We start from the raw sequence: 22920 nt of genomic DNA, 5'->3' as shown, positions 1-22920 counted from the left end.
GTCTCAAAAAAAAAAAAAAAAGTACAGGGATTTTCTACACATCCTTCACCCAGCCTCCACCAATGATAATGTCTTACCTACCTATAATATGATGACCAGAACCAAAGAATTAACACTGGTACAATGGCATTAACTAAGGACTTTATTTGAATTTTGCCACTTTGAGTCTGAGGCTGCAGTGAACTATGATATCACCACTGTACTCCAGCCTGGGCAACATAGCAAAACCCCATCTCTACTAAAAATACAAAAAAAATTAGCCAGGCATGGTGGTGTGTGCCTTTGGCCTTAGCTACTCGGGAGGCTGAGGCATGAGAACCGCATGAACCCGGGAGGCAGAGGTTGCAGTGAGCTGAGATCGCGCCACTGTACTCCAGCCTGGGCAATGAAGCGAGACTCTGTCACACACACACACCCAAAATGAAAGAAAAGAAAAAAAAATTAGCCAGGTGTGGTTCCACACACCTGCAGTCCCAGCTACTTGGGAAGCTGAGGTGGGAGGATCGCTTGAACCCAGGAGGCAGAGGTTGCAGTGAGCCGTGATCATGCCTCTGCACTCCAGCCTAGGCAGCAGGAGTGAAACCTGTCTCAAAAAAATATATATATATATATTTATATATTTATTTATATATTTATTTTTATATATTTATTTATTTTTATATATTTTTTTATATATTTATTTTTATATATTTATTTATTTTTATATATTTTTTTATATATTTATATTTATATATATTTGTATATATTTATATATTTTTTATATATTTATATATTTCTATATATTTATATTTATATATATTTATATATTTATATTTATATTTATTTATATATATTTTTATATATTTTATATATTTTTAATATATTTATATATATTTTTATATCTTTATATATTTATATATTTATATATATTTATATATTTATATATTTATATATATTTATATATATTTATATATTTATATATATTTTTATATATTTATATATTTATATATATTTATATGTATTTACAGATTTATATATATTTATATGTATTTATATATTTATATATTTATATATTTATATATTTATATATTTATATATTTATATATATTTATATATTTATATATTTATATATTTATATATATTTATATATTTATATATTTATATATATTTATATATTTATATATTTATATATATTTATATATTTATATATTTATATATATTTATATATTTATATATTTATATATATTTATATATTTATATATTTTTATATATTTATATATTTATATATTTATATATTTTTATATATTTATTTATATTTATATATTTACATATTTATATATTTATATATTTACATATATTTATATATTTATATATTTATATATTTATATATATTTATATATTTATATATTTATATATATTTATATATTTATATATTTATATATATTTATATATTTATATATTTATATATTTATATATATTTATATATTTATATATTTATATATTTATATATATTTATATATTTATATATATTTATATATTTTTATATATATATATTTATATATATATATTTATATATTTATATATATTTATATATATTTATATATTTATATATATTTATTTATATATTTATATATATTTATATATATTTATATATATTTATATATTTATATATATTTATATATATTTATATATATTTATATATTTATATATATTTATATATATTTATATATATTTATATATTTATATATATTTATGTATATTTATATATATTTATATATTTATATATATTTATATATATTTATATATATTTATATATATTTATATATTTATATATTTATTTATATATATTTAGATATTTATTTATATATATTTATATATTTATATATTTATTTATATATATTTATATATTTATTATATATTTATATATTTAGATATATATTTATATATATTTATATATTTATATATATAGTTTATATATATTTATATATTTATTTATATATTTATATATATTTATATATATTTATATATTTTTTTATATATATTTATATATATTTTTATATTTTTTTATATATATTTATATATATTTATATATTTATATATTTATATATTTTATATATATTTATATATTTATATATATTTATATATTTATATATTTATATATTTATATATTTATATATATTTATATATATTTATATATTTATATATTTATATATATTTATATATATTTATGTATATTTATATATATTTATGTATATATTTTTATATATTTATATATTTATATATATTTATATATTTATATATATTTATATATTTATATATTTATATATATTTATATATATTTATATATTTATATATATTTATATATATTTATATATTTATATATTTATATATATTTATATATTTATATATATTTATATATATTTTTATATATATATATTTATATATATTTATATATATTTATATATATTTATATATATTTATATATTTATATATATTTATGTATATTTATATATATTTATATATTTATATATATTTATGTATATTTATATATATTTATATATATTTATATATTTATATTTATATATATATTTATATATATTTATATATATATTTTATATATTTATATATATTTTTATATATATTTATATAGTTTATATATATTTATATATATTTATATATATTTATATATATTCATATATATTTATATATATTTATATATATTCATATATATTTTATATATTTTATATATTTCATATATATTTTATATATTTCATATATATTTATATATATTTATATATAGATATATATATTTATATATATTTATATATAGATATATATATTTATATATATATATATTTATATATAGATATATATATTTATATATATTTATATATAGATATATATATTTATATATATTTATATATAGATATATATTTATATATATTTATATATAGATATATATATTTATATATAGATATATATATTTATATATATTTATATATAGATATATATATTTATATATATATATTTATATATATCTATATATGTATATATATATTTACATATATATTTATATATATTTGTATATTTTTATACATATTTATATACATATTTATATATGTATTTATATATATATTTGTAAAGTGAGAAAAAAAGGGAAAAGAAAAAAAAAAACCCAAGATAATCAGGTTAAATAGCTAATGCACACAGGGCTTAATACCTTAGGTGACATGTTGATAGGTGCAGCAAACCAACTTGGCACACGTTTACCTATGTAACAAACCTGAACGTCCTGCCCATGTAACTCGGAACTTAAAATTAAATTAGAGAAAACAAACAAGAAGAGAGTGTTGTGCCCACTCAGTAGCTGTAGACTTAGGTGGTGGGAAGGTACTAACATGGATCCCAAGGGGCCCCAGGAAGCAGATGGGGCTGGGGAGAGAACTGCCTTGTAGGATGCCACATGACTTGAGAGCAGAGATAGCACCAAGAGGACAGGGGCCCTCATGCCCACCTGGCTTAGTTACTCTCCTCTGAAAGCCTGTTTCTCCTCCAAGCCCAACACCTGGCTGCTTCCATCTTCCCTGGCAACATCAGATTGGGGGTGTTGAGACGTCAGGAGGTACCACTTTTCCAGAACCTGAGACCGGGGTAGCTGTTTTGTGGAGCTTTAAATGAGGCCCAGTGAAAAGGACCCAGTCCGGGGCCCACACGCAGAGGACTGCTGGAGAGGGAGCCCCCTCCCTCCATCCCTGCCAGACCTTAGGCTGCCCACAGAGCCCCTGGACTCAGAGTGAAGGCACACAAAGCTTTATTGGCTCTGTTCCAGGCAACGACATCAGTGTGGGGCTCTTGCCTGCTCCCATCTGTCTTCTCTTGGTGGGTCTTCAGGGGCCTCAGGGTCTGTCTCAACTGCGCTGTGTCCTCCCAGCTCTCCCTCCAACAGGGGCCATTTTCTGTGGCAGACCCCACTCATGGAGTTTAAAGAGCCCATAATCCCCGTGGGCAGCCTAAGAAAGTAGGGATTTAGGCACAGTATCTCACCCTGGGCTGCATAGATGGCCCCATAGGAGAGAAAACAGACGTGTGTGTGAGCCAGCCTTGCTGGGGGCAGGGGCGTCTCCATCCATGGTTAGATGGCTTCCAAGAAGTCATAGATCTAGTGTCTGCGATTAGGCAGGCTGTGGCTCTGGTGGCTTGGGTGGCCATGGTGACTGTGGCCATAGAAAGTGTGTGTGTGATTGGCACCAGCTATGGTGTTTTCCCGCTGGGTGAGGAAATTCTTTTGCAGCTTCATCTCCACCTCCTCGAGGGCCCTCAGCTCCTCCTGGTTGATGTCCTTGGACTCCAGGTGACCTGAGTGCTGGTAAGCTGTGGCCCGCTGCAGCATGGAGTGAGCCAGGTGCCGCCCCTGGGTGTCAATCTCCTTGGTGCAGGCAGCCACAGCGGCCCACGTGGCCTCATCGGTGGATGGGGCTTTTCCAGACTCCTGGTGGATCTCTTGGATCACTGAGGGCCCAGATGTCTTCTGCCTGCTGGTGAAGGATTCCCGGTGCAGAGCGGAGCCCACTTCTCCACGCCTCGTGGTGAAGGTCTCTATGTGAACCGTGGTGCTGGCCTCTCCACTCCCACTCTCAGTCTGGGTAGCATTGCCACTGATGCTGGCATTGTTGTTGAGGGCCAGCTTCTCTTCGGAAAGGCGGCTAAAGTGGGATTTGATCCAGCTTTCATTCTTTGCTTTATGGGATTCTGGTGACTTGTCCTTGTCTGGTGGACACTCAGAGGTTGCCTTTCTTCTCCTCTTTCTCTGAACCCACAGCATGAGACCTCCACCTCCTAGCAAGAGGGCAGTCCCCAGCACCACCTTGCATGATGGCTGCTGGATGAGCTCCAAGAAGGTCTCCAGGACCCTACACCAGGCAGGCAGAGCTAAGAGCACGCTGGACGATCTCTGGTGGTATGGTTCATGCTTGAAAGGGCAGGCTCCCCAAGGATGTCTGACGGGCAGGCCCCCTGCTGCACCCTCCCTAGGTGCCCCCCACCACCTCAACAATGAACCCCATTGTGAGGAAGGCAGTTGGGGGTGGGGTGGGGAGAGTGGGGTAGGGAGGGGCCACAGCATCCCTCATGTCTAGCCTGGCAGACATGGCCTGAGGCCTGGGTCCTGTCTCCTACCCTGACAGCTGTCCCCAAGCTCAGTGAAAGGGCGCTTCTCCCATTCTGAGTCCTTCTGCCTTCTGCTTGGAACACATTCTACAACTTAGGCCTTTGTATCTTCCAGTCTTTGGTTTCTCTCTCTCCCCATCTGGTGGCCCCCAGGGGGCAAAGGATGCTGGGTCGGGCTGGCCATGGCAGAAGGATCCCCTTGACTGGGCTGGTATCCATTTCTAGCCATCTGAGATCAGTGCACCTCCATCCAGTGCCCACGTCTGCTGCCAGCCTGGCATATTCCATCCTCATTTGCAGCCCCTCGCCTCACTACAGGGCAGAGTTCAGAGGGAAAAGAACCCAGGAAGGAGCTCATTCTGGAATAACTAACATGAGGTCACAATGGGCTGAGAGCGGGGAGGCAAGCAGTGGGCTGAGAAGGCAGAGTGGACAGGAGACTTCATCGGGTCTAGATCCCTGGGGCCACTCCGGGATGGTAGCTGCTACCTCTTGCCTTAGTGATGCACCTACAAACCCGGAATTTGCCCCCCCATAAATAGGCATGGTTCGGGTTGTGAGCAGGTGGGCTGGCTGGCCAGGCTTTCCATAGGTGCAGACAACTAAAAGCCTAATTATTCTCCAAGGCCTCAGGGTATAAACAGGCCCGGGCCACTGTATTTTTTTTTTTCCCCTCAAAAGCATCTAGCCCATTTAAAAAAAATAAGAAATGCCAAAATAGGGTTGTAAAAATTGTGATGCTTTAAACAAAATATTTTCTTTAACAGAGTAATGGTTTTAATATATACAAAATATTATATCATTGCAAGAAAGCATGGTCCACTCTACATATGGAAGGAATAGGACACAAGTGTTTTATGGAGAACCTCATCTTCCCAGTCCTGCTGGACTAGTTCTGTGGTTGGCTAACCTCATTTGGAAATAACAATTCAAAGTCCATCTTTGAGGGTGTTTATGGGTGTGAGTTCAGGGCCATAGAGCCCTTCTGTAATGACCCCTTCCTCTAGTCTCTGGTCATAACTTTTATTTAAAAAGAATACTCTTGGCCGGGCGCGGTGGCTCACGCCTGTAATCCCAACACTTTGGGAGGCTGAGGTGGATGATCACGAGGTCAGGAGATCGAGACCATCCTGGCTAACACGGTGAAACCCCATCTCTACCAAAAATACAAAAAAAAAAAAAAAAAAAAAAAATTAGCCGGGCGTGGTGGTGGGAGCCTGTAGTCCCAGCTACTCTGGAGGCTGAGGCAGGAAAATGGCGTAAACCTGGAAGGCGGAGCTTGCAGTAAGCCGAGATCGCACCACTGCACTGCAGCCTGGGAGACAGAGCAAGACTCTGTCACAGAAAAAAAAAAAAAAAGGAATACTCTTTATTCAAATAATCAGTACAAATTAGCAATGCTAAAAAGATTTTTTAAAAAGAGCTACACGGGGCCGGGCATAGTGGCTCACGCCTGTAATCCCAGCATTTTGGGAGGCAGAGGCAGGCACATCACTTGAGCTGAGGAATTCGAGACCAGCCTGGGTAACACGGCAAAATCCCATCTCTACTAAAAATACAAAAGATTAGCTGGGTATAGTGGTGTGCACCTTTGGTCCCAGCTACTCAGGAGGCTGAGATGGGCAGATTGCTTTAGTCCCAGGAGGCAGAGGTTGCAGTGAGCCGAGATCGTGCCACTGCACTCCAGCCTGGGTGACAGACTGAGACCCCCATCTTAAAAATAAATAAATAAATAAGAGGCCCAGTGCAGTGGCTCACGCCTGTAATCCCAGCACTTTGGGAGGCCGAGGCTGGTGGATCGTGAGGTCAGGAGTTCGAGACCAGCTTGGCCAACATGGTGAAACCCCATCTCTACTAAAAATACAAAAATTAGCTGGGCGTGGTGGCAGGCGCCTGTAATCCCAGCTACTCAGGAGGCTGAGGCAGGAGAATCGCTTGAACCCGGAAAGCGGAGGTTTCAGTGAGCCGAATCATGCCACTGCACTCCAGCCTGAGCAACAGAGCAAGACTCTGTCTCAAAAAAAAAAAAAAAAAAAAAAAACTACACAGTTTCAGGGAGTGCTTTCCAGAAGAATCTCTAACTCTTCACTGATTCATCCAGGGCAGCTTTCCACCTCCTATTTATTTGTTTTAATAGAGACAGGGTCTCACTATGTTGGCCAGGCTGGTCTCCAACTCCTGGTCTCAAGAGATCCTCCTGCCTTGGCCTCCCAAAGTGCTGGGATTACAGGAGTGAGCCACTGTGCCTGGCCCTCATCTCCTCTTTAGAGGACCTTTAACTGGCTGCAGGAGGCCCTTACAATGTGATATGATGTTCCCTCCTCAGCCTGAGTGTTGGGCTGCAAAGTCTACCTCAGGGGTCAGGACAGGGCAAGAGAAACACAGATTTCAGAGCTAAAGTTGTTTGTGTCTTCCTTCCTGGGCATTTTGGCTGCACCCTGGAGGCAGGGAAGGGACCCTCTATCTCTGTGTTTTCTGTGACAGTGCCTTGGAAGGATTATATTGATCCTGTGGCTAGGAGCCTGAAGGCTCAGTTCCTATTCTAAAATGAGGAAACTGGATTTGAAAGGTTAAGTGGTTTCCCCAAGGTCTCTGTTAACTGGCAGAAGTGGCAGGATTCTTGCCCAGGTCCTCTAATTCAAGATGCTGGGCTCTTCCTGCCACACCCTGCTGGCTCTCTGGTGTGTGGGTGAGTGATCAGATGGGAGCTGGAGCCTGCATAGGTTGCGAGGGAGACAGACAAGTGGGTATGTGCAGCCCACAGCCTGCTAAATCCACGGCAGCCTGTGCTCCTGGGCACCCCATGCCCTCTGCAAGAGTGGGTGGGTGGCCCAGAAGGGAGGGTCCAGAGAAGAGTCTGGGGGTCTCTGTGGATTCTGTGGGTGTCAGGCAAACACCAGATGCAAAGTCCACCCTCCCCACCCTGAACTAGAGCGTCCTTGAACCTTGAAGCTGAAGCAAGGTCTTCACTTAGAGGCTCAAAATGCTTCTCACTTCAGGAGAACCAGGACCTCACAAAACCTCCAGGCCCCACGAGCCAAGCACCAGTAGAAACTTAGAGTTGTGTCCCTGCTCAACGTGGGCCTCCAACAGGGCATTCATTGTCCCCAAGGATGGGGCATATTCCCTCAGTACTGAGCTATGAATGATCAATGTGTCCATCAGGCCAGGGGTCACAGTCACAAAGCAGCTTTGCTGCAATGCCAATCACACTGTCATTTTAATCATTATTACCATTGGAATCAGTACCTTCCAATGTATATTACTCCACAATTTATAGCATGATTTCACTTGCATTCTCTCAGATTTTTTTGTCCAACCATCCCATAATATGAGCATTATCACTCCCATGTGTCCGATAGGGACAGCAATCATCCCACACTAAGTCAGTGCCAGAGCTGTGATTTAATTTTTTTTTTTTTTTTTTAAACGGAGTCTTGCTCTGTCACCCAGGCTGGAGTGCAATGGTATGATCTCAGCTCACTGCAACCTCTGCCTGCCAGGTTCAAGCGATTCTCCTGCCTCAGTCTCCCAAGCAGCTGGAATTACAGGCACCCACCACCACGCCCAGCTAATTTTTGCATTTTTAGCAGAGACGGGGTTTCACTATGTTGTCCAGACTGGTCTCAAACTCCTGACCTCATGATCTGTCTGCCTCGGCCTCCCAAAGTGTTGGGATTACAGGCGCTCACCCCAGAGCTGTGATTTGAAACCAGAGTCCATGGTCTACACAATACTGCCTCAACAGCAGCCACACCAAAGCTACTGCTGACCAGACACTCTGTTGAAATTGTGTGGCCTAGCAGCTCCGAAGAGTTTATAATGAGAGTCAGCGAGGGAGTAAAACGGAGCATGGGCCATGCGGTCAGACGAGGTGCAAACCTCAGCTCAGCTATGTGTTAGCTGAATGACCTTGGGCAGTGACCATGTCACTCTGAGGCCCAGATTCCCATCTGTGGGATGGTCCTATGGAGAGCCCTGCCTCAGGGAATTGTGCGGTAAGGAATGGGGATGGGCGGAGCAGGGCAGGCAGGATTTGACATTTTCTTCTACCTTCATTTATTGCGCCTGGGACTCTGTTACATGTTGATTGTCGCAAATATCATCTGGTCCCTAACCTCAGAGTTGGGGAGACCCATGTGTAAAGAGAGATGGGGTCACAGGAGCCACAACAGGGAGAACTAATTCTGGCAAGGAGGCTTTGTCCAGAAGAGAATGTACAAACAAACTTTGGAGGGAACTGGGACTGTGGCTGGGCTGCCACGTGACCTCAGCCACATGCCCTCACATCTGCATGGAGTGACAAGGTTGACAAGGACTTTCACACCCATTATCCAGTCCAACCCCAGAATCACTCTGGGAGCTACAAAGGCACTTTAACAGTTTACAGCTGGGTAAACTGAAGCAGGCGAGGTTTAGCTTAAGGTTACAGGCCAGTGTGGAGCTTCCTGCCTGTCTCCTGACTCCAGACCAGTCTCCCCTGTTCCTCTCCCATAATAAAATGACCCACTGAGTACCAGACTATCCCTGGACAGCTTGACAGAGCCTGTGTGCCCTCCCTTGGTCTCTGGCTAAAGGGCCACTCACATCTCCCCAGGTCCCACAGAGGACAACCCCACTCACCTCGGAAGGGGAAGGTGCCCAGTTTGTGCAGATTCTCTTCCAGTTTCCCATAGTCCACCTCTGCAGTGGCAGTGAAGGGGGTGGTCACAGGGGGGTAGATGCCCGAAATGTCCACCTTCTTCCCCTCCCCTGAGGCCCAGCCCCCCACATTCCTGGACAAGCTCCTGCTTAGCCCCTGCCTCACAGAGGACCAGACTTGGGGACCCAGCATCTCTGCAGGAGGCCTGAGGCACAATTGGTCTATGTCCCAGAGTGAGACTTAGTTTGAACTCTTTCTAACCCCCTATTAATGATCAATGTGTCTAGTTAAAAATTTGCGGCCTCCCTGACTTGTGGCCACTGGAGCAGGCCTGAGCTGGGTGTCCCCAGGGTCAGGGGCAAGGCCTATAGGCCCCAGGGGGCCCTGTTCCTTCTGGGTAGCAGCTGGAGAGATGCCACAACCCAGTGTCCCTCTGGCCAGATGCAGGACTGGTTTCTGGGATCCCAATACTAAAGGGTATCTTCTTTGGTATCTCCAGTGGGATCTGGGCCCTCCTCCCACAATTCCCAGCTCCGAAGCCAGAAGCCCAGCCAGGTTTCCACGGGCAGTTCTGAGATTGGTGGAGCTGATTGGCTGAGCAGGCCCTGCCCTGTGGGAGGTGTGGCAAGGCTGGGCAAGAAGCTGCCTGTGACAGGCTGTCCATCCCCTGCCCCGCTCCCTTACCAGGCTCCTCCTGCCAAGGCGGCCACGTGACAAGCCTGTGCTAGCCACACACAGCCCCACAGGACAGCAGGCACCAGGAAGGGGGCCAGGATGAGTGTATTACCAAGTCAATCCATGCAGGGGCCAAGCCTGGCCCTGGAGACGTGGGAAGAGGCAGGAAAAGTTGAGTGGCAGGGAAGAAAGGAAAAGAGACCACAGTAAAGAAGCTGCAGGGCTGGCTCAGAGGGCCAACCAGCTCCCAGTTTCCCTCCTCCCCAAACCAGCATTTGCCCCCAGTCTTCCTTCATTCCCAAAGATTTCAGACACAAATGGAAATGAACATCGCAATTAGCAAAAACAGCTTTTTTATTGCGGTAGTTTGTGGGTGCTCCTGGATCACGCAGAAAAAAGGCTGGGCCCTCAGTTAGCTCCGGGAGCCATTCTTAGGACCCTCTGGCTGCACACAGAGAGGGGCTGGGTAGCTGGCTGGGCTGGGGCACGCATTCACTGGGCTGGCACGGGCTGAGGGGTCTCCCGCCCACTCTCATTAGGCCCCTCCAGCCCGTTATGCTCAGACCCCGGCTCAGGATGCTCCAGGGCGTGCCGGGTATCAGCCTGCCACAGCTGCACCAGGTCCGTCGGGGTCTTTCCTGCCTTGGGGGGGTGGGGCGGTGGGGGGGCGGCAAGAGAAAATCTGTTAACTGTCCTGAAGGCTTTCACAGAAAGTACCCTCATTGACAACACCAGTGCTTCTCAAATGGGGGCAACTGGTATTGTGTGAAGATACTTTTGGTTGTCACACTAGGGGATGGGTACTACTGGCATCTAGTGGGCAGAGGCCAAGAATGCTGCTTAAATATCCTACAATGCATAGGATAGTCCCCTACAACAAACAATCACCCAGCCCTAAATGTCAATAATGCTGAGGGTGAAAACCCCTCATTTATACCTTCCCCATATTTTCCTGCTTTTCTCATCCCTTTAGCCTTTCTTGAGCCCGAGGGACTCTCCTACGCCCTCCTTTTGTGAATGCTCTGGGCCCCAAAGAAGAACTTGGACCAAGTGTTCCCTAGTCCAAGGTGTTCCCTGGGCACCTTCCCCTTCCAAGGACTTCCTTCCTGGATCCTAAGAAAACTCAAAGACCGCAGGAGCTGACATGGGGTACTAGGAACTGTCATGCCAGCTGAGTGCTCGGTCCCTTCCAGCTCTGGCCTTTCATGATTCTGGCCTCCTTGGTCCAGCACTTGAGGACCCCCTCTGGCCTACTTGGGGGGCTTTGGGAAGTCCTCTTGCTGCCCCTCCTGCTGTCTCTCTGCACTTGCACTCTGGACATAGACACACATAGAGAATGGGGCGGGCAGTTGGAATGGTGCTCTGGAAGAGGACAACTTTATGTACTATGGTGCTGGCCAGAGCCAATGATACATGTCCCTAGGCGGGGGCTGCTCCAGGGGCCTGGACAGCCCCTCCACTGTGTGAGTGCTCACGCCAATGACTGAATCAGGGAGGGAATGAGCTTACCAGGTTCTTGGTCATCATGTCAGCCCCATGCAGGAGCAGCAGTTTGATGATTTTGTAGCGGTTGAGCCTCACAGCGTCATGCAGGGCAGTATCCCCTTCCTAGAGTCAGTGTGGCACTCAGTATGGCCCTTGTGGGCAGTGAGAGGAGGCAAGGGTGATGGGAGGTGGGCTAGAGACCCTGCTCAGGAGCCAAGTCCTGAAGGCCCCAGGAGGAAGGACACCACCTGTAGCGGCCCGCAGGCTGCCCACACACCCATGGCGGATGAGCAGCGGACAGGCTAGCACTCACCCTGTCTCTGGCATTGATTTCCAGGCCCAGGGATAGAAAGTGCTCCACAATCTCCACCTGCCCTGTCCGGACTGCCACGTGCAGCGGGGTGCTCAGCAGCTGGGTGGGAGGAATCAGGAACTGCTGGTTGACAGGGCCTGAACTGTGGTACCCCTGGGGAGGGGGGCTGTCCTAACTCCAGCTTAATCCCTCTTCCAAGTCCTAGTGCCGAGTCCTGAGCCCTGGAGGGGCAGAGAATGGTACAGTTTCTTGCCATCCTATCCAGTGGCCTAACTCTAAAGCCTTAAATGCCACTTCCTCTGGGAAGCCTTCTATGATTCTCCTCTCACCCAGCTGCTCACTCTTCTACCCTTCTTTTAATAATCATAATAGATGTCATTTATTGAGAGATGACTATGTAATGGACATGCAAAAGCTTACAAGACATTTGCCTTATGTTGAATAAATAATTCGTTTACATGTGTTTTCCCACCTAATCTACACAACAACTCTGCAAGACGTTTTACAGATGAGGAACAGAAGCTCAGAGGCTGTCACTTGTTCAAGGTTGCACATGAAATAATGAATGAATAGAAGGATGGCGCATAAATAAATAAATGAATGAGGGGATGAATAAATGGAGGAATGGATGTATGGATAGACGGATAGATGAATAGATAGGTAGATAGAAGGATAATGACAGGTAACATGAACAAATCTTGCATCTTTTGAGTGGTCCCGAAGCCCCCAAGACAGTGAGTCTCTTGTCCTCCCTTCTTGTCTGCTCTTCCTCCTCCTGTCCTCAGATGGTGGTTCCTCAAGGGCCTGTGTGGATGGCAGGGACCCATCCCGGGGCTGGGAGGCCCAGTAGGACACTGTTTTAGCTTCCCTGCTCTGCAGCCAGAAACCAGACTAGCTCACTACCTTTCTGCCCCCTGGTCTTTCCTGCCCTTGGACCCCTGCCTTCCTCCCCACAGCCACCCCAATATCTGTTGCTTCTGAGTGTCTTTGCCTCACCTTATCCCTCACATTGGTGTCTGCTCCATGGCTTTGCAGAAGTTTCACCACCTCTAAGTGGCCCCCGCGGCAGGCCCAATGCATGGCCGTGCAGTCCAGCTAGAAGGAAATGATGAGGTCTAACTACAGAGCTGCAGGGAAGAAAGTATTCGGGGGGAATGTACCCCAGCCAGGAAGGCAGAGGGATATCTAGGGGAAAGGTACAGGGAGCAGGCCTGGGCATTGGCAACGGACCAAGTGGAACAGAAGAACACTCAGGGCCCATCTGGTCCAAGCCAGACTCACAGAGGATGCTTAGGGAGGAGAAGGGGCTTACTCAAGGTCTCATAAGCCACTGAGGTGGAGTCTGGCACCTGAGCAACCTGTTTATGCTTCAGGTTGGCACAGGTGGCAGGGAGAGGATGTCTGTCAGTGCTGGAGCCACCCCCTGTCTCCCATTGAATACCTGCCCTCTCACTCACCCGATCCTGGAAGTCCACAGTGGCCCCACTATCTAGAAGCTTCTTCAGGATTTCCATGTGGCCTTCCAGGGAGGCTCGGTGCAGTGCTGTCCGACGGAACTGTCCCCAGAGAGGCTGTCAGGGCCTGGCCTCTGGCTCCAGGCCTGAGCCCATCTCCCACCCAAGCTGAGGCCCAGGCCTTCCCCCAGCTTGATTCTCACCCCTGTGCTTGGCCCCCATGTTTTCTGTGTTCTGCCAGCTCCCTTATGCTCTATCCAGACCAGCCTGGGAGCCCTCTGCCCCAGGGAACCTGACCTTCTCACTGCCCCCCAGGCACATCAAGCCATGCCTCTCTACAGGCGGTTTCCTCTGCCAAGCATGCCTGTTTTGCTCTCACTTCCTGGGAGTGCTTGATTAAATCTGCTACTCCTTCAAGATGCAGCTCAAATGCCATCATTTCCTTGAAACCTCTAGGCCAAGGCTTCCCTAGGGCCCAGATGACCCTTAACTGTGAGAGTGTGTTCGAGGGCAGGTCAAGTCTTGCTGGACTCCCTAAGTGCCTAGCACAAGGCCAGAATGAACAGGTGACACTGATCACTGATTCAAAGAAAGAATAAACTTTTCCCCTTCTCCTTTCTGCCTTGGACTTTTGAAACGCTCAAGCCACAATATCTTTCCATATTCTCATGATCTGGTTACAGGCCACACACAGTGAGTATCTTTCCATATTCTAATGATCTGGTTACATGTGAGTCTCCCCAAGGAACCAACCCTGGTCTGTTTTTTTGTTTTGTTTTGTTTTGCTTTGCTTTTTTGTTTTTGGTTTTTGTTTTTTTTTTGTATTCTGGCACCTAGCATGGTGCTCAGAAGTAGGAGGTACTTGGATAGACTGACAGGATGAAGACTTTGGAGTCTAAAGAACAGAAAGGACATGTGGTCCAAGTCTACAATAATGCAGACCAAAGGTGGAAAACCACTAATGTGCCAAATCCCAGGACACAAGAGCAAGAAAGCACCCCAGGAAGTGTGAAAGAGGCAGTTTCAGGGAAACCAAAAAGAAGTATGATGGGTGATGAAAAATTTAGAAAATATGGCTGCAAGGAGCTGGACACGGTGGCTCATGCCTGTAATCCCAGCACTTTGGGAGGCTGAGGCGGGTGGATCACCTGAGATCATGAGTTCAAGACCAGCCTGTTGTGGAGGGCCAACAAGTTGAAACCCTGTCTCTACTAAAAATAAACAAATTAGCTGGGTGTGGTGGCGGTGCCTGTAATCCCAGCTACTCGGGAGGCTGAGGCAGGAGGATCACTTGAACCTGGGAGGTGGAGGTTGCTGTGAGCCGAGATCACGCCGCTGCACTCCAGCCTAGGGGACAGAGCGAGACTCCATCTCAAAAAAAAAAAAAAAAAAGAAAATATGGCTGCACAACATTGTGAATGTAATTAATGCCACTGAATTGTACACTTAAAATGGCTAAAGTGGAACATTTCACGTTATGTTTTACCATGAAAAAAAAATAGGCCAAGTGTGGTGGTTCAAGCCTATAATCCCAGCATTTTGGAAGGCTGAGGTGGGAGGATTGCTTGAGCCTGGGAGGCGAAAGTTGCAGTGAGCTGAGATTGCACCACTGCACTCCAGCCTGAGTGACAGAGTGAGACTCTGTCTCAAAAAAAAAAGTACAGTACTATACCATGAGAAACAAAAATATCATATCTTAACACATGCTTGATAGTTTCTTCATTCATTCAGTGAATACTTACTGAGTTACTGAGGTGCTAATATTCCTTTTTTCCTTTTACCAAAAAAAAAATCTATATCTATATCTATATATGTATAGAGACAGGGTCTCACTCTGTTGCTTAGGCTGGTCTTGAACTCCTAGGCTCAAGCGCTCCTCTCACCTTGACCTCCTAAAGTGCTGGGATTACAGACGTGAGCCACAGTGCCCAGCCTAATATTCCATTTGATCACCGTAGCATGTTGTGAGGGAAGTAGGCCATTTTACAGAGGAGGAAACTGAGGCATGGAGAGGGCATCGACCCAGCCACAGGTCCCACAACTCGTGAGTGAGAGAGATGGGATTTGAGCCCACATCTTCTGGTCCTGGTCTATTTTTATTTGATTCTATTTTTCTTTCTTTCCTAAACATGTGACATTTGTTGCTCTGCAGGTGATTCAAGTTGGAAAAGGGTTTAAGGATTTAGGTCAATTCCTGTACGGGGAAGGGACACCCATTCTGAGTGCCCCAGCCACCCACCCATCCAAAGAACACCCGTGCCTCCTCTCAAATAGGCTCACAGTGGGCTGACCCAGGAGCTGAGCGGAGTGGGGATGGAAACTGACAGGGAGGGCGGTCAGGGGCGGCTAGGAGCATCACCTGGTCGCACGTGTCAGCTGACCCCCCGTCAGCCAGGAACTTCTCGATGACCTTCATTTTCCCCTCCACCGCGGCTTTCAGGAATGTCTCCTCAGACACAGGGCCAGTCTGCAGGTGTGGACGCAGCAGTCAGGGGCCGTCCGGGCCATCCGAAGCCTCCCGGGCTCCCCTTCCGCCCCCTCGCAGTGTCCTCCCCGGGACCCTTACGATCTCCTCGGGCTCCGGGGGCGGCTCATGCGAGGCGGCCAGAGCGTCCCGCTTCTTCTGCTTGCGTTTCTTCCGCAGCTCGATGAGGTTCTGGATCCCGCCCACGTCGATGATCTCCCGCCGCAGGTCCAGGGACGTCTTGCGCACGCGCTCTTGGCCCTGCGCGGGATGGCCCATCAACCCCCCGGCTGGGCAGAGAGTTTGGGGGGCTTGGGAGACCTCTGAGCTAAGCTGGTGGAGAGGGTGGGGTAGGCAGGAAGACCCTTTTAAGAAAGAAGGAACCAAGGTCTATCCCTCCTTCCAGGCCTAGATGGCTCTCAGATTGGGGGAATTCTGACTCAGTAGTTCTGGGGCGGAGCGGAGATTCTGCAGGGCTAGCAAGTTCTACCGGGGGTGCTGAACTGCTGGTCCATGGGCACGTGGGGAGAGGTGCAGACAGGCCATGGCTACCTGGCTGGTCCCCTGGGTGCAGACATTGGGTCCTCCCGGGCTTACCTTCACCTTCTGTAGGGCTGCACTCTGAGCCCCGTGGTGCTTCTCATCCTCCAGCACCAGCAAGTCCATGGGCAGCTTCTGGCGTGCGTCTCCTCGGAGTTTCTGGTGATCCAAGGAGGGCACCTTCTCCAGGACCCGAGGAGACAGGCAGCCTCTCCCCCAACCACGCCAAGGACACCCCACAGGGACCTCCTCCTGGGTGGTTTCAGAGCCCTTCTGGCTGATCCTGGGGAGCCCCCAGCAAGAGCAGGGCCCCTGGAGAGGCCCCCAAAAGGGGCGAGTTCCCCACCTCAGCTTCAGCCCCAGTCCCAACCCTGAGCTCAGACACCTGCCCGCTGGCTGGCCTGGATCCCTGCAAAACAACATTAAAGGCCACCAGAGTGCGTTTTTTATGAGATTAAATATATTCAGTCTTTCAAGCACCAAGATTATTTTTTTTCTTTATTTTTTTGGCATTAAAAATTCACTTTGGCTGGGTGTGGTGGTGCTAGCCTTTAGTCCCAGCTACTGGAGAGGCTTAGACAGTATTGCTCAATCCCAGGGGTTCGAGACCAGCTCCAGAGACATAGCAAGATCGTGTCTCTAAAAATAAATAGACCTGGCACAGTGGCTCACATCTGTAATCCCAGCACTTTGGGAAGCTGAGGTGGGAGGATCTCTTGAGCCCAGAAGTTTGAGATCAGCCTGGGCAATATAGTGAGACAGCATCTTTACAAAAAATTTAAATAATTAACCAAGCGTGGTGGCTTTTGTTGTAGTCCCAGCTACTTGGGAGACTGAGGTGGGAGGATTACTTGAGCCCAGGAAGGGGAGGTTGCAGTGAGCCAAGATGATGCCACTGCACTCCAGCCTGAGTGACAGTGAGAGAGAGAGAGAATGACCCTGCCTCAAAAAATAAATAGGTCAGGTACAGTGGCGCACGCCTATAATCCAAGCACTTTGGGAGGCCGAGGCAGGTGGATTGCTTGAGCCCAGGAGTTCGAGACCAGCCATAGGCAACATGGTGAAACCCCATCCCTACTAAAAATACAAAAATTAGCCAGGCGTGTTGGCACGCACCTATAGTCCCAGCTACTCGGGAGGCTGAAGCACAAGAATCACTTGAACCCAGGAGGTGGAGGTTGCAGTAAGCTAAGATCTTGCCACTGTACTCCAGCTTGGGCGACAGAGTGAGACTCGGTCTCAAAAAGTAAGTAAATAAATAAATAAAATAAGTTTTAAAAATAAATAATTCACTTTGATGAAATAATTATGATGAGAGATGATTATTTCTTAAATGGTCTTAGCAATATAAAATTTGGCAACTCTTTGTTAGATACTATTTTTTTTCCTCTCAGATTTCACTGATCTGTGAAGTCTAGAGCTTGGAAACTATTGCTTTCAGGGGAACTTGGCGATGGGAGCAGCAGCTCCTCAGCCTTCAGCCTGAAATGGGCTCTGAAATGGGCTCTAAGTCTTAACCTTCTTTTCAATGTAATCCAGGTCCAACTGCCTGCCAGGTCTCCTCTGCATTTGCCCTCTGATTTTCCTGGACTGCTTCTTCTCTCTTTGTGATGTGCTGGCACTCCCATCTCTGCAGTCCCCACCAGGCAGCTTGTGTGGCTATGAGTCCAGGAACAATTGCCCAGGTTGGAGGGTCCTGAGTCAATGTGGCAGCTGGGAAGGAGGCCACCCTTACAGAGCACGCAGGCCCCTTTCCCATTCCTCCCTGAGCTCCCACGTTTGCTCCTTCAAGGTGGTTTTGAGAGCCGATTTCCCAGGTCTTCATTCTGAAGGTTCTGTTAGCCACTGCTTTCTCCCTTTCATGTTGGGCTTCATGGTTTGAGGTCTCAGTGCTGGCCTAATCAGAAACACTGCATCTTCTTCCAAGAATGAAAGATAACCTGGGGCTGCAGCTACTGCTGCATGTGGGACTCTGGCTGGGCTCCTCAGGGAGCATCCAGAGGGCCAGCTTGTGTTTTTTTTTTTTTTTGAGATGGAGTCCCACTCTGTCGCCCAGACTGGAGTGCGGTGGTGCGATCTCGGCTCACTGCAACCTCCACCTCCTAGGTTCAAGCAATTCTCCTGCCTCAGCCTCCTGAGTAGCTGGGACTACAGGCGCATGCCGCCACGCCTGGCTAATTATTTTTGTGTTTTAGTAGAGACGGGGTTCCACCATGTTGCCCAGGCTGGTCGCGAACTCCTGAGCTCAGGCAATCCACCCACCTTGGCCTCCCAAATTGCTGGGATTACAGGCATGAGCTACCGCGCCCGGCTATAAATTTTGTTGTTGTTGTCACATGGATGAGAGGTTTCCATGTTGTCCAGGCTGGCCTCAAATGCCTAGCCTTGCCTCCTTATGTGCCAGGACAATAGGCCTGAGCCACTGTGGCTCCCCAGCTTGTGTCTTAATCATCTTGGTGTCCCCAGCATCTGTGACAGGCCCTAGCACATAGTAGGTGCTTAGTGACTGGTGAATGAATGAATGAATGAATGAGTGAATGGATGATGGCAAGCAGACTCAGCATCTCTGCTAACCCTTAAGCTCTCAGTGATGACCTAATCCAGTAAACTCGCCACAGTGGAACTCCAGCCCCTGCACTGGCCTCTGGGGCCCTCCTTCCCCTCCCACCCTGGGGATGGGGCACAGGCTAGACAGAGGCTCTCCTCCAAGAACCCTGCCAGGCTGGGGCCTGGTAGAGACAACTGGGGACTCTAATGCTCACCCACATCTTCCTCAGACCCTACAGCCCTTCATTTCAGGTTTGTCTTTGTGGGCTGGCACACAGTAGGTGCTCAATAGCTGTTTGCTGCATTGAATGTGAGTTCATGAAACATACAAAGCTCCCGCTTTACTTCATAGATTGCTATGCAGATTAAATGAGAGAATGCCTGTAAAATGCTTAGCACAGGGCCTGGCACTGGTGTCCTGACAGCTCTGTAGCTATATTTATTGGATGAATGAACGGAAGAGCACTGTTCTGCGTCCCCTTGCTGAAGGTCCGTGTGTCTATTGGCAGCACTCCAGAACTGGCATAGCAGCATGACTCACCTGCCTGGCACCAGCCAACCATAGGCACACGCCCTTGGGGGAGGGAGAAGTGGGATTCCTAGAGATCCAGGGATGCTCGCTCCAGCCAGGGCTCAGTCCAAGCTCTTTCCTGACCTCATCCCTTCTTCCCTTGGGGTCTTGACCCTTCCTTCCTCCTCACCCCTTATTCAGTCACACTCCTTTTTTTGAATGGCATCTACCTCCAACCTGATTTATCTCCTCCCCTCCATTCCTGTTAGGGCCAGCCTTTTCCAACAAGTCCTTCTCAGGGCCATCAGAGCTGCTTTCCTAAAATAGGTCAGATGACACCAATCTCCCTCACTCAATAACATTTAGTGGCTCCTCACTGCCCACAGAATAAATATCTTTTACATGGCCCTCTCTGGCTTGTGTCTTTCCAGCCTTAGACCCTACTACCAGACTTTCTCAAGACAGCCACGCTTTCATTCATGGAAACCTCAGCTCCTGCATTTCCTGAGGCTAGAATACCCTCCACCATCCTGGACTCCACTGAGTCCCCTTGAAGGCCCAGCTCAGGTATCCTCCTGTCCACAGAGGTGTCCCCCTTTTTTTTTTGAGATGGAGTCTCCCTCTGTCACCCAGGCTGAAGTGCAGTGGTGCGATCTCGGCTCACTGCAACCTCCGCCTCCCAGGTTCAAGCAATTCTCCTGCCTCAGCCTCCTGAGTAGCTGGGATTACAGGTGCCTGACACCATTCCTGGCTAATTTTTGTATTTTTAGTAGAGACGGGATTTCACCATGTTGGCCAGGCGGGTCTCGAACTCTTGACTTCAAGTGATCTGCCCACCTCGGATCTCAGATCTCAAAATGCTGGGATTACAGGCTTGAGCCACTGCACCTGGCCCTGTCCACAGAGGAGTCCTTGAAGGCCCTCAGAAAAATTCATGAGCCCCTTGTGTTCCTCCACTTCTGATTCACACCTCTATTTAGTCATTTCTTTCCTTTGCCTTGTTTCTTAGTTGACTATGAAACCAACAAATGGGCTAAAATGAATGTTGGGTTGGTAAAAAGAAGGCAGCGTCTGAGCCTTATTGGTCCACCCATTTCTACAGCTCTGGGCTCTTGGCAGAGCCAACACTAGATGAAGTATTAGTTTAAATAAAGTGAAGAGTAGGGGCCAGGCACGGTGGCTCACACCTGTAACCCCACTACTTTGGGAGGCCAAGGTGGGTGGATCACCTGAGGCCAGGAGTTTGAGACCAGCCTGACCAACATAGTGAAACCCCATCTCTACTAAAAATACAAAAATTAGCCAGGCATGGTGGTGCATGCCTGTAATCCCAGCTACTTGGGAGGCTGAGGAAGGAGAATCACTTGAACCCAGGAGGCAGAGGTTGCAGTGAGACAAGATCATGCATTGCACTCCAGCCTGGGCAACAGAGGGAGACCCCGTCTCAAAAAAAAAAAAAAAAAATGCAGAGTAGGACAAGCCAGCACCCCCTGCCGCCGCTCCACTTCCTTATCCCAGAGAAAATGCAATTGCCCAGAACACCACACTCCAAAGGCCTCCCCAAGGGTGGCCAGCAGGCTGGCAAAATCCATGCTTCCTTTCCCAGCATCCCTTCCTCACTCTCTTCTTCAGTGGGCAAACACTGGAGTTTCCCCTGCCCCAGCCTCCCCAGTCACTGGGGTATCACAGGGCCACACAGTCCTGACAGTCCCAGGCAGCACCCAGCTGTCTGCTTTGTACAGCCCACTGTCTCTCAAGGCCCAGGAGGATGAGCAGTCTTAGGAGGCCCAGCCCAGCTCCCCACCTCACTGACTCAATTTTGAAGGCTGAAGCCTCAGTCTTCTGCTGCCAGCAATACCCCCTGCCAGTAACACCCTGGGACAGGAATGAGGCCCAACTGGGCCCCTGGGGACATCTGCCCCCCTCCCCACCACAGGTGTAGCAGACAGGCTCTCCCTCCCCTTGACAGCAGAGCTGGATCTCCTCAGACCCCCTTGGGCACCTCCACCCCTGCTCGCACCTCATTCTCCTCCTCCTGTGCCAGCCGCTGCTCGATGAGCGCCGTGGCCCTCTGCACCGCCTCGGAGTCCTCCATGGTGCCATCCATAACCGCCTCTGCAGGCCACAGGGCCTCGGGGGCTTTATAGGCCAGAGCACCCACCCCTTCCCAGCTGGGCGCCTTTGCCATGAGCTCACTGGCTCAATTCTCCACCTGCCTCCCCCACCTGTCACCTTCACCTCGGGCAGCCCCAGGGAGCAGGGGGAGCCAGGGCCAGGGAGCAGAGCCAGTTGCCCCCCCAACTCCTGGCCTATTAGAGCCGGAGGGCACTGTGTCCCAAGAGCAGGGCTGTAGGAAGGAGCCCGTCCAGCCTCTGTCCTGAGCACTTGGGACTGGTTGGGCCTTAGCCAAGGCAACTGAGTTGCAAAAGGGAACTGCCGGCTGCATGCTCCAGCCCAGATCACAGTGCCACCTGCTGGATGCCTGGAAACCCTGTTCAGCCAGCTCCAGGAAGAGGGCCTGAAAACCAAACGGGGGACCCAGGACAGTTCTGTACTCCCAGGCTGTCCTGCAGATAGGCCCTGCTGGCTGTGAGGAGGGTCACACTCTTACTTGTCCAGGCCAGGGCCGTGGTAGCAGGAAGGGCAGCTGTCTCCCTCTTTGATCACAGCTCACGCTGGCCTTCGGCTCTCCGGGGTCCCACATGCCCCCCGGTTAAGTATCACTGCATTTGGCTGGGTGACTTCTAGTCATGAACAAACCTTATCCAATCTGTCTCCTCCCTTGGTAAGTGCTCAGTGGACCTCTGCAGGGCTTACAGAGTCTTGCTTCAAGAAAGGGGTCTCCGGAAAGCACTAAGCCCAGCTGGCGAGGAACAGCAGCTACTCTGGACCCTGCTACCCTCCCAGGGTTTCCCTGTCAGGCCCAGACAGTGCCAGACTTTCCTGGCTGGGAGGCTGCTCATGCTCACTAAGAAGGAAAAATTCTCCCAACTGGAGGAAAAGCAGATCTGTACTTGCTCAGTTCCACACCTGGAACTCGCAGGCTGGAGCTCTGAGTCACTGTGACCCAGGTTAACCTGCTAGGGAACTGCAGACACCCAGCCCTGTGCTTCTGTAAGGCTCACCTGGCTGGTGGCCGCCCTT

At 46.9% G+C, this 22920-nt stretch overlaps 3 protein-coding genes across 4 annotated transcripts in view; all 3 read right to left on the bottom strand.

Annotated features, from left to right (window-relative positions):
• Positions 1–10304, bottom strand: part of HOGA1 (4-hydroxy-2-oxoglutarate aldolase 1) — a 31087-nt gene extending 20783 nt beyond the window's left edge. Inside the window, exon 1 of one of the 2 annotated variants that reach the window (XM_054435466.2) lies at positions 9769–10304. In XM_054435466.2, the coding sequence (XP_054291441.1) occupies positions 9769–9979 (211 nt within the window). In that variant the 5' untranslated portion in view covers positions 9980–10304. The remainder of the gene's footprint in view (positions 1–9768) is intronic. The other variant, XM_054435465.1, reaches the window with a different exon arrangement.
• On the bottom strand, positions 3774–5505 carry C8H10orf62 (chromosome 8 C10orf62 homolog). Its single transcript, XM_054435467.1, has one exon. The coding sequence runs from the start codon at positions 5099–5101 to the stop codon at positions 4139–4141; it is 963 nt and encodes a 320-aa protein (XP_054291442.1). The 5' UTR covers positions 5102–5505; the 3' UTR covers positions 3774–4138.
• Positions 10305–10798: 494 nt separating the features above from the next.
• Positions 10799–22169, bottom strand: ANKRD2 (ankyrin repeat domain 2). Its single transcript, XM_054435463.1, has 9 exons — positions 21797–22169; positions 16776–16877; positions 16281–16439; positions 16074–16181; positions 13718–13816; positions 13257–13355; positions 12261–12359; positions 11972–12070; positions 10799–11104 (listed from the first exon to the last, which is right to left on the bottom strand). Exons 1-9 carry the CDS (start codon positions 21962–21964, stop codon positions 10955–10957), a joined length of 1083 nt encoding a protein of 360 aa, XP_054291438.1. The 5' UTR covers positions 21965–22169; the 3' UTR covers positions 10799–10954.
• Positions 22170–22920: the final 751 nt, after the last annotated feature.

This window comes from Pongo pygmaeus, chromosome 8 (assembly GCF_028885625.2).
Source record: "Pongo pygmaeus isolate AG05252 chromosome 8, NHGRI_mPonPyg2-v2.0_pri, whole genome shotgun sequence".
Lineage (NCBI taxonomy): Eukaryota > Metazoa > Chordata > Mammalia > Primates > Hominidae > Pongo > Pongo pygmaeus.
Note: the sequence above shows the minus strand (reverse complement) of the source record. Positions and strands in the feature narration are given on the sequence as shown.

Excerpts from the sequence above, each read along its gene's own strand:
- C8H10orf62 (XM_054435467.1), bottom strand. The coding sequence starts at position 5,101 with ATGCTGTGGCCCCTCCCTACCCCACTCTCCCCACCCCACCCCCAACTG.
- ANKRD2 (XM_054435463.1), bottom strand. The coding sequence starts at position 21,964 with ATGGCAAAGGCGCCCAGCTGGGAAGGGGTGGGTGCTCTGGCCTATAAA. Across the intron at positions 16,440-16,775 it reads CAGCCCTACAGAAGGTGAAG|GGCCAAGAGCGCGTGCGCAA; the intron begins GTAAGCCCGGGA and ends CATCCCGCGCAG. Across the intron at positions 13,817-16,073 it reads CAGCTGACACGTGCGACCAG|TTCCGTCGGACAGCACTGCA; the intron begins GTGATGCTCCTA and ends CTCTGGGGACAG.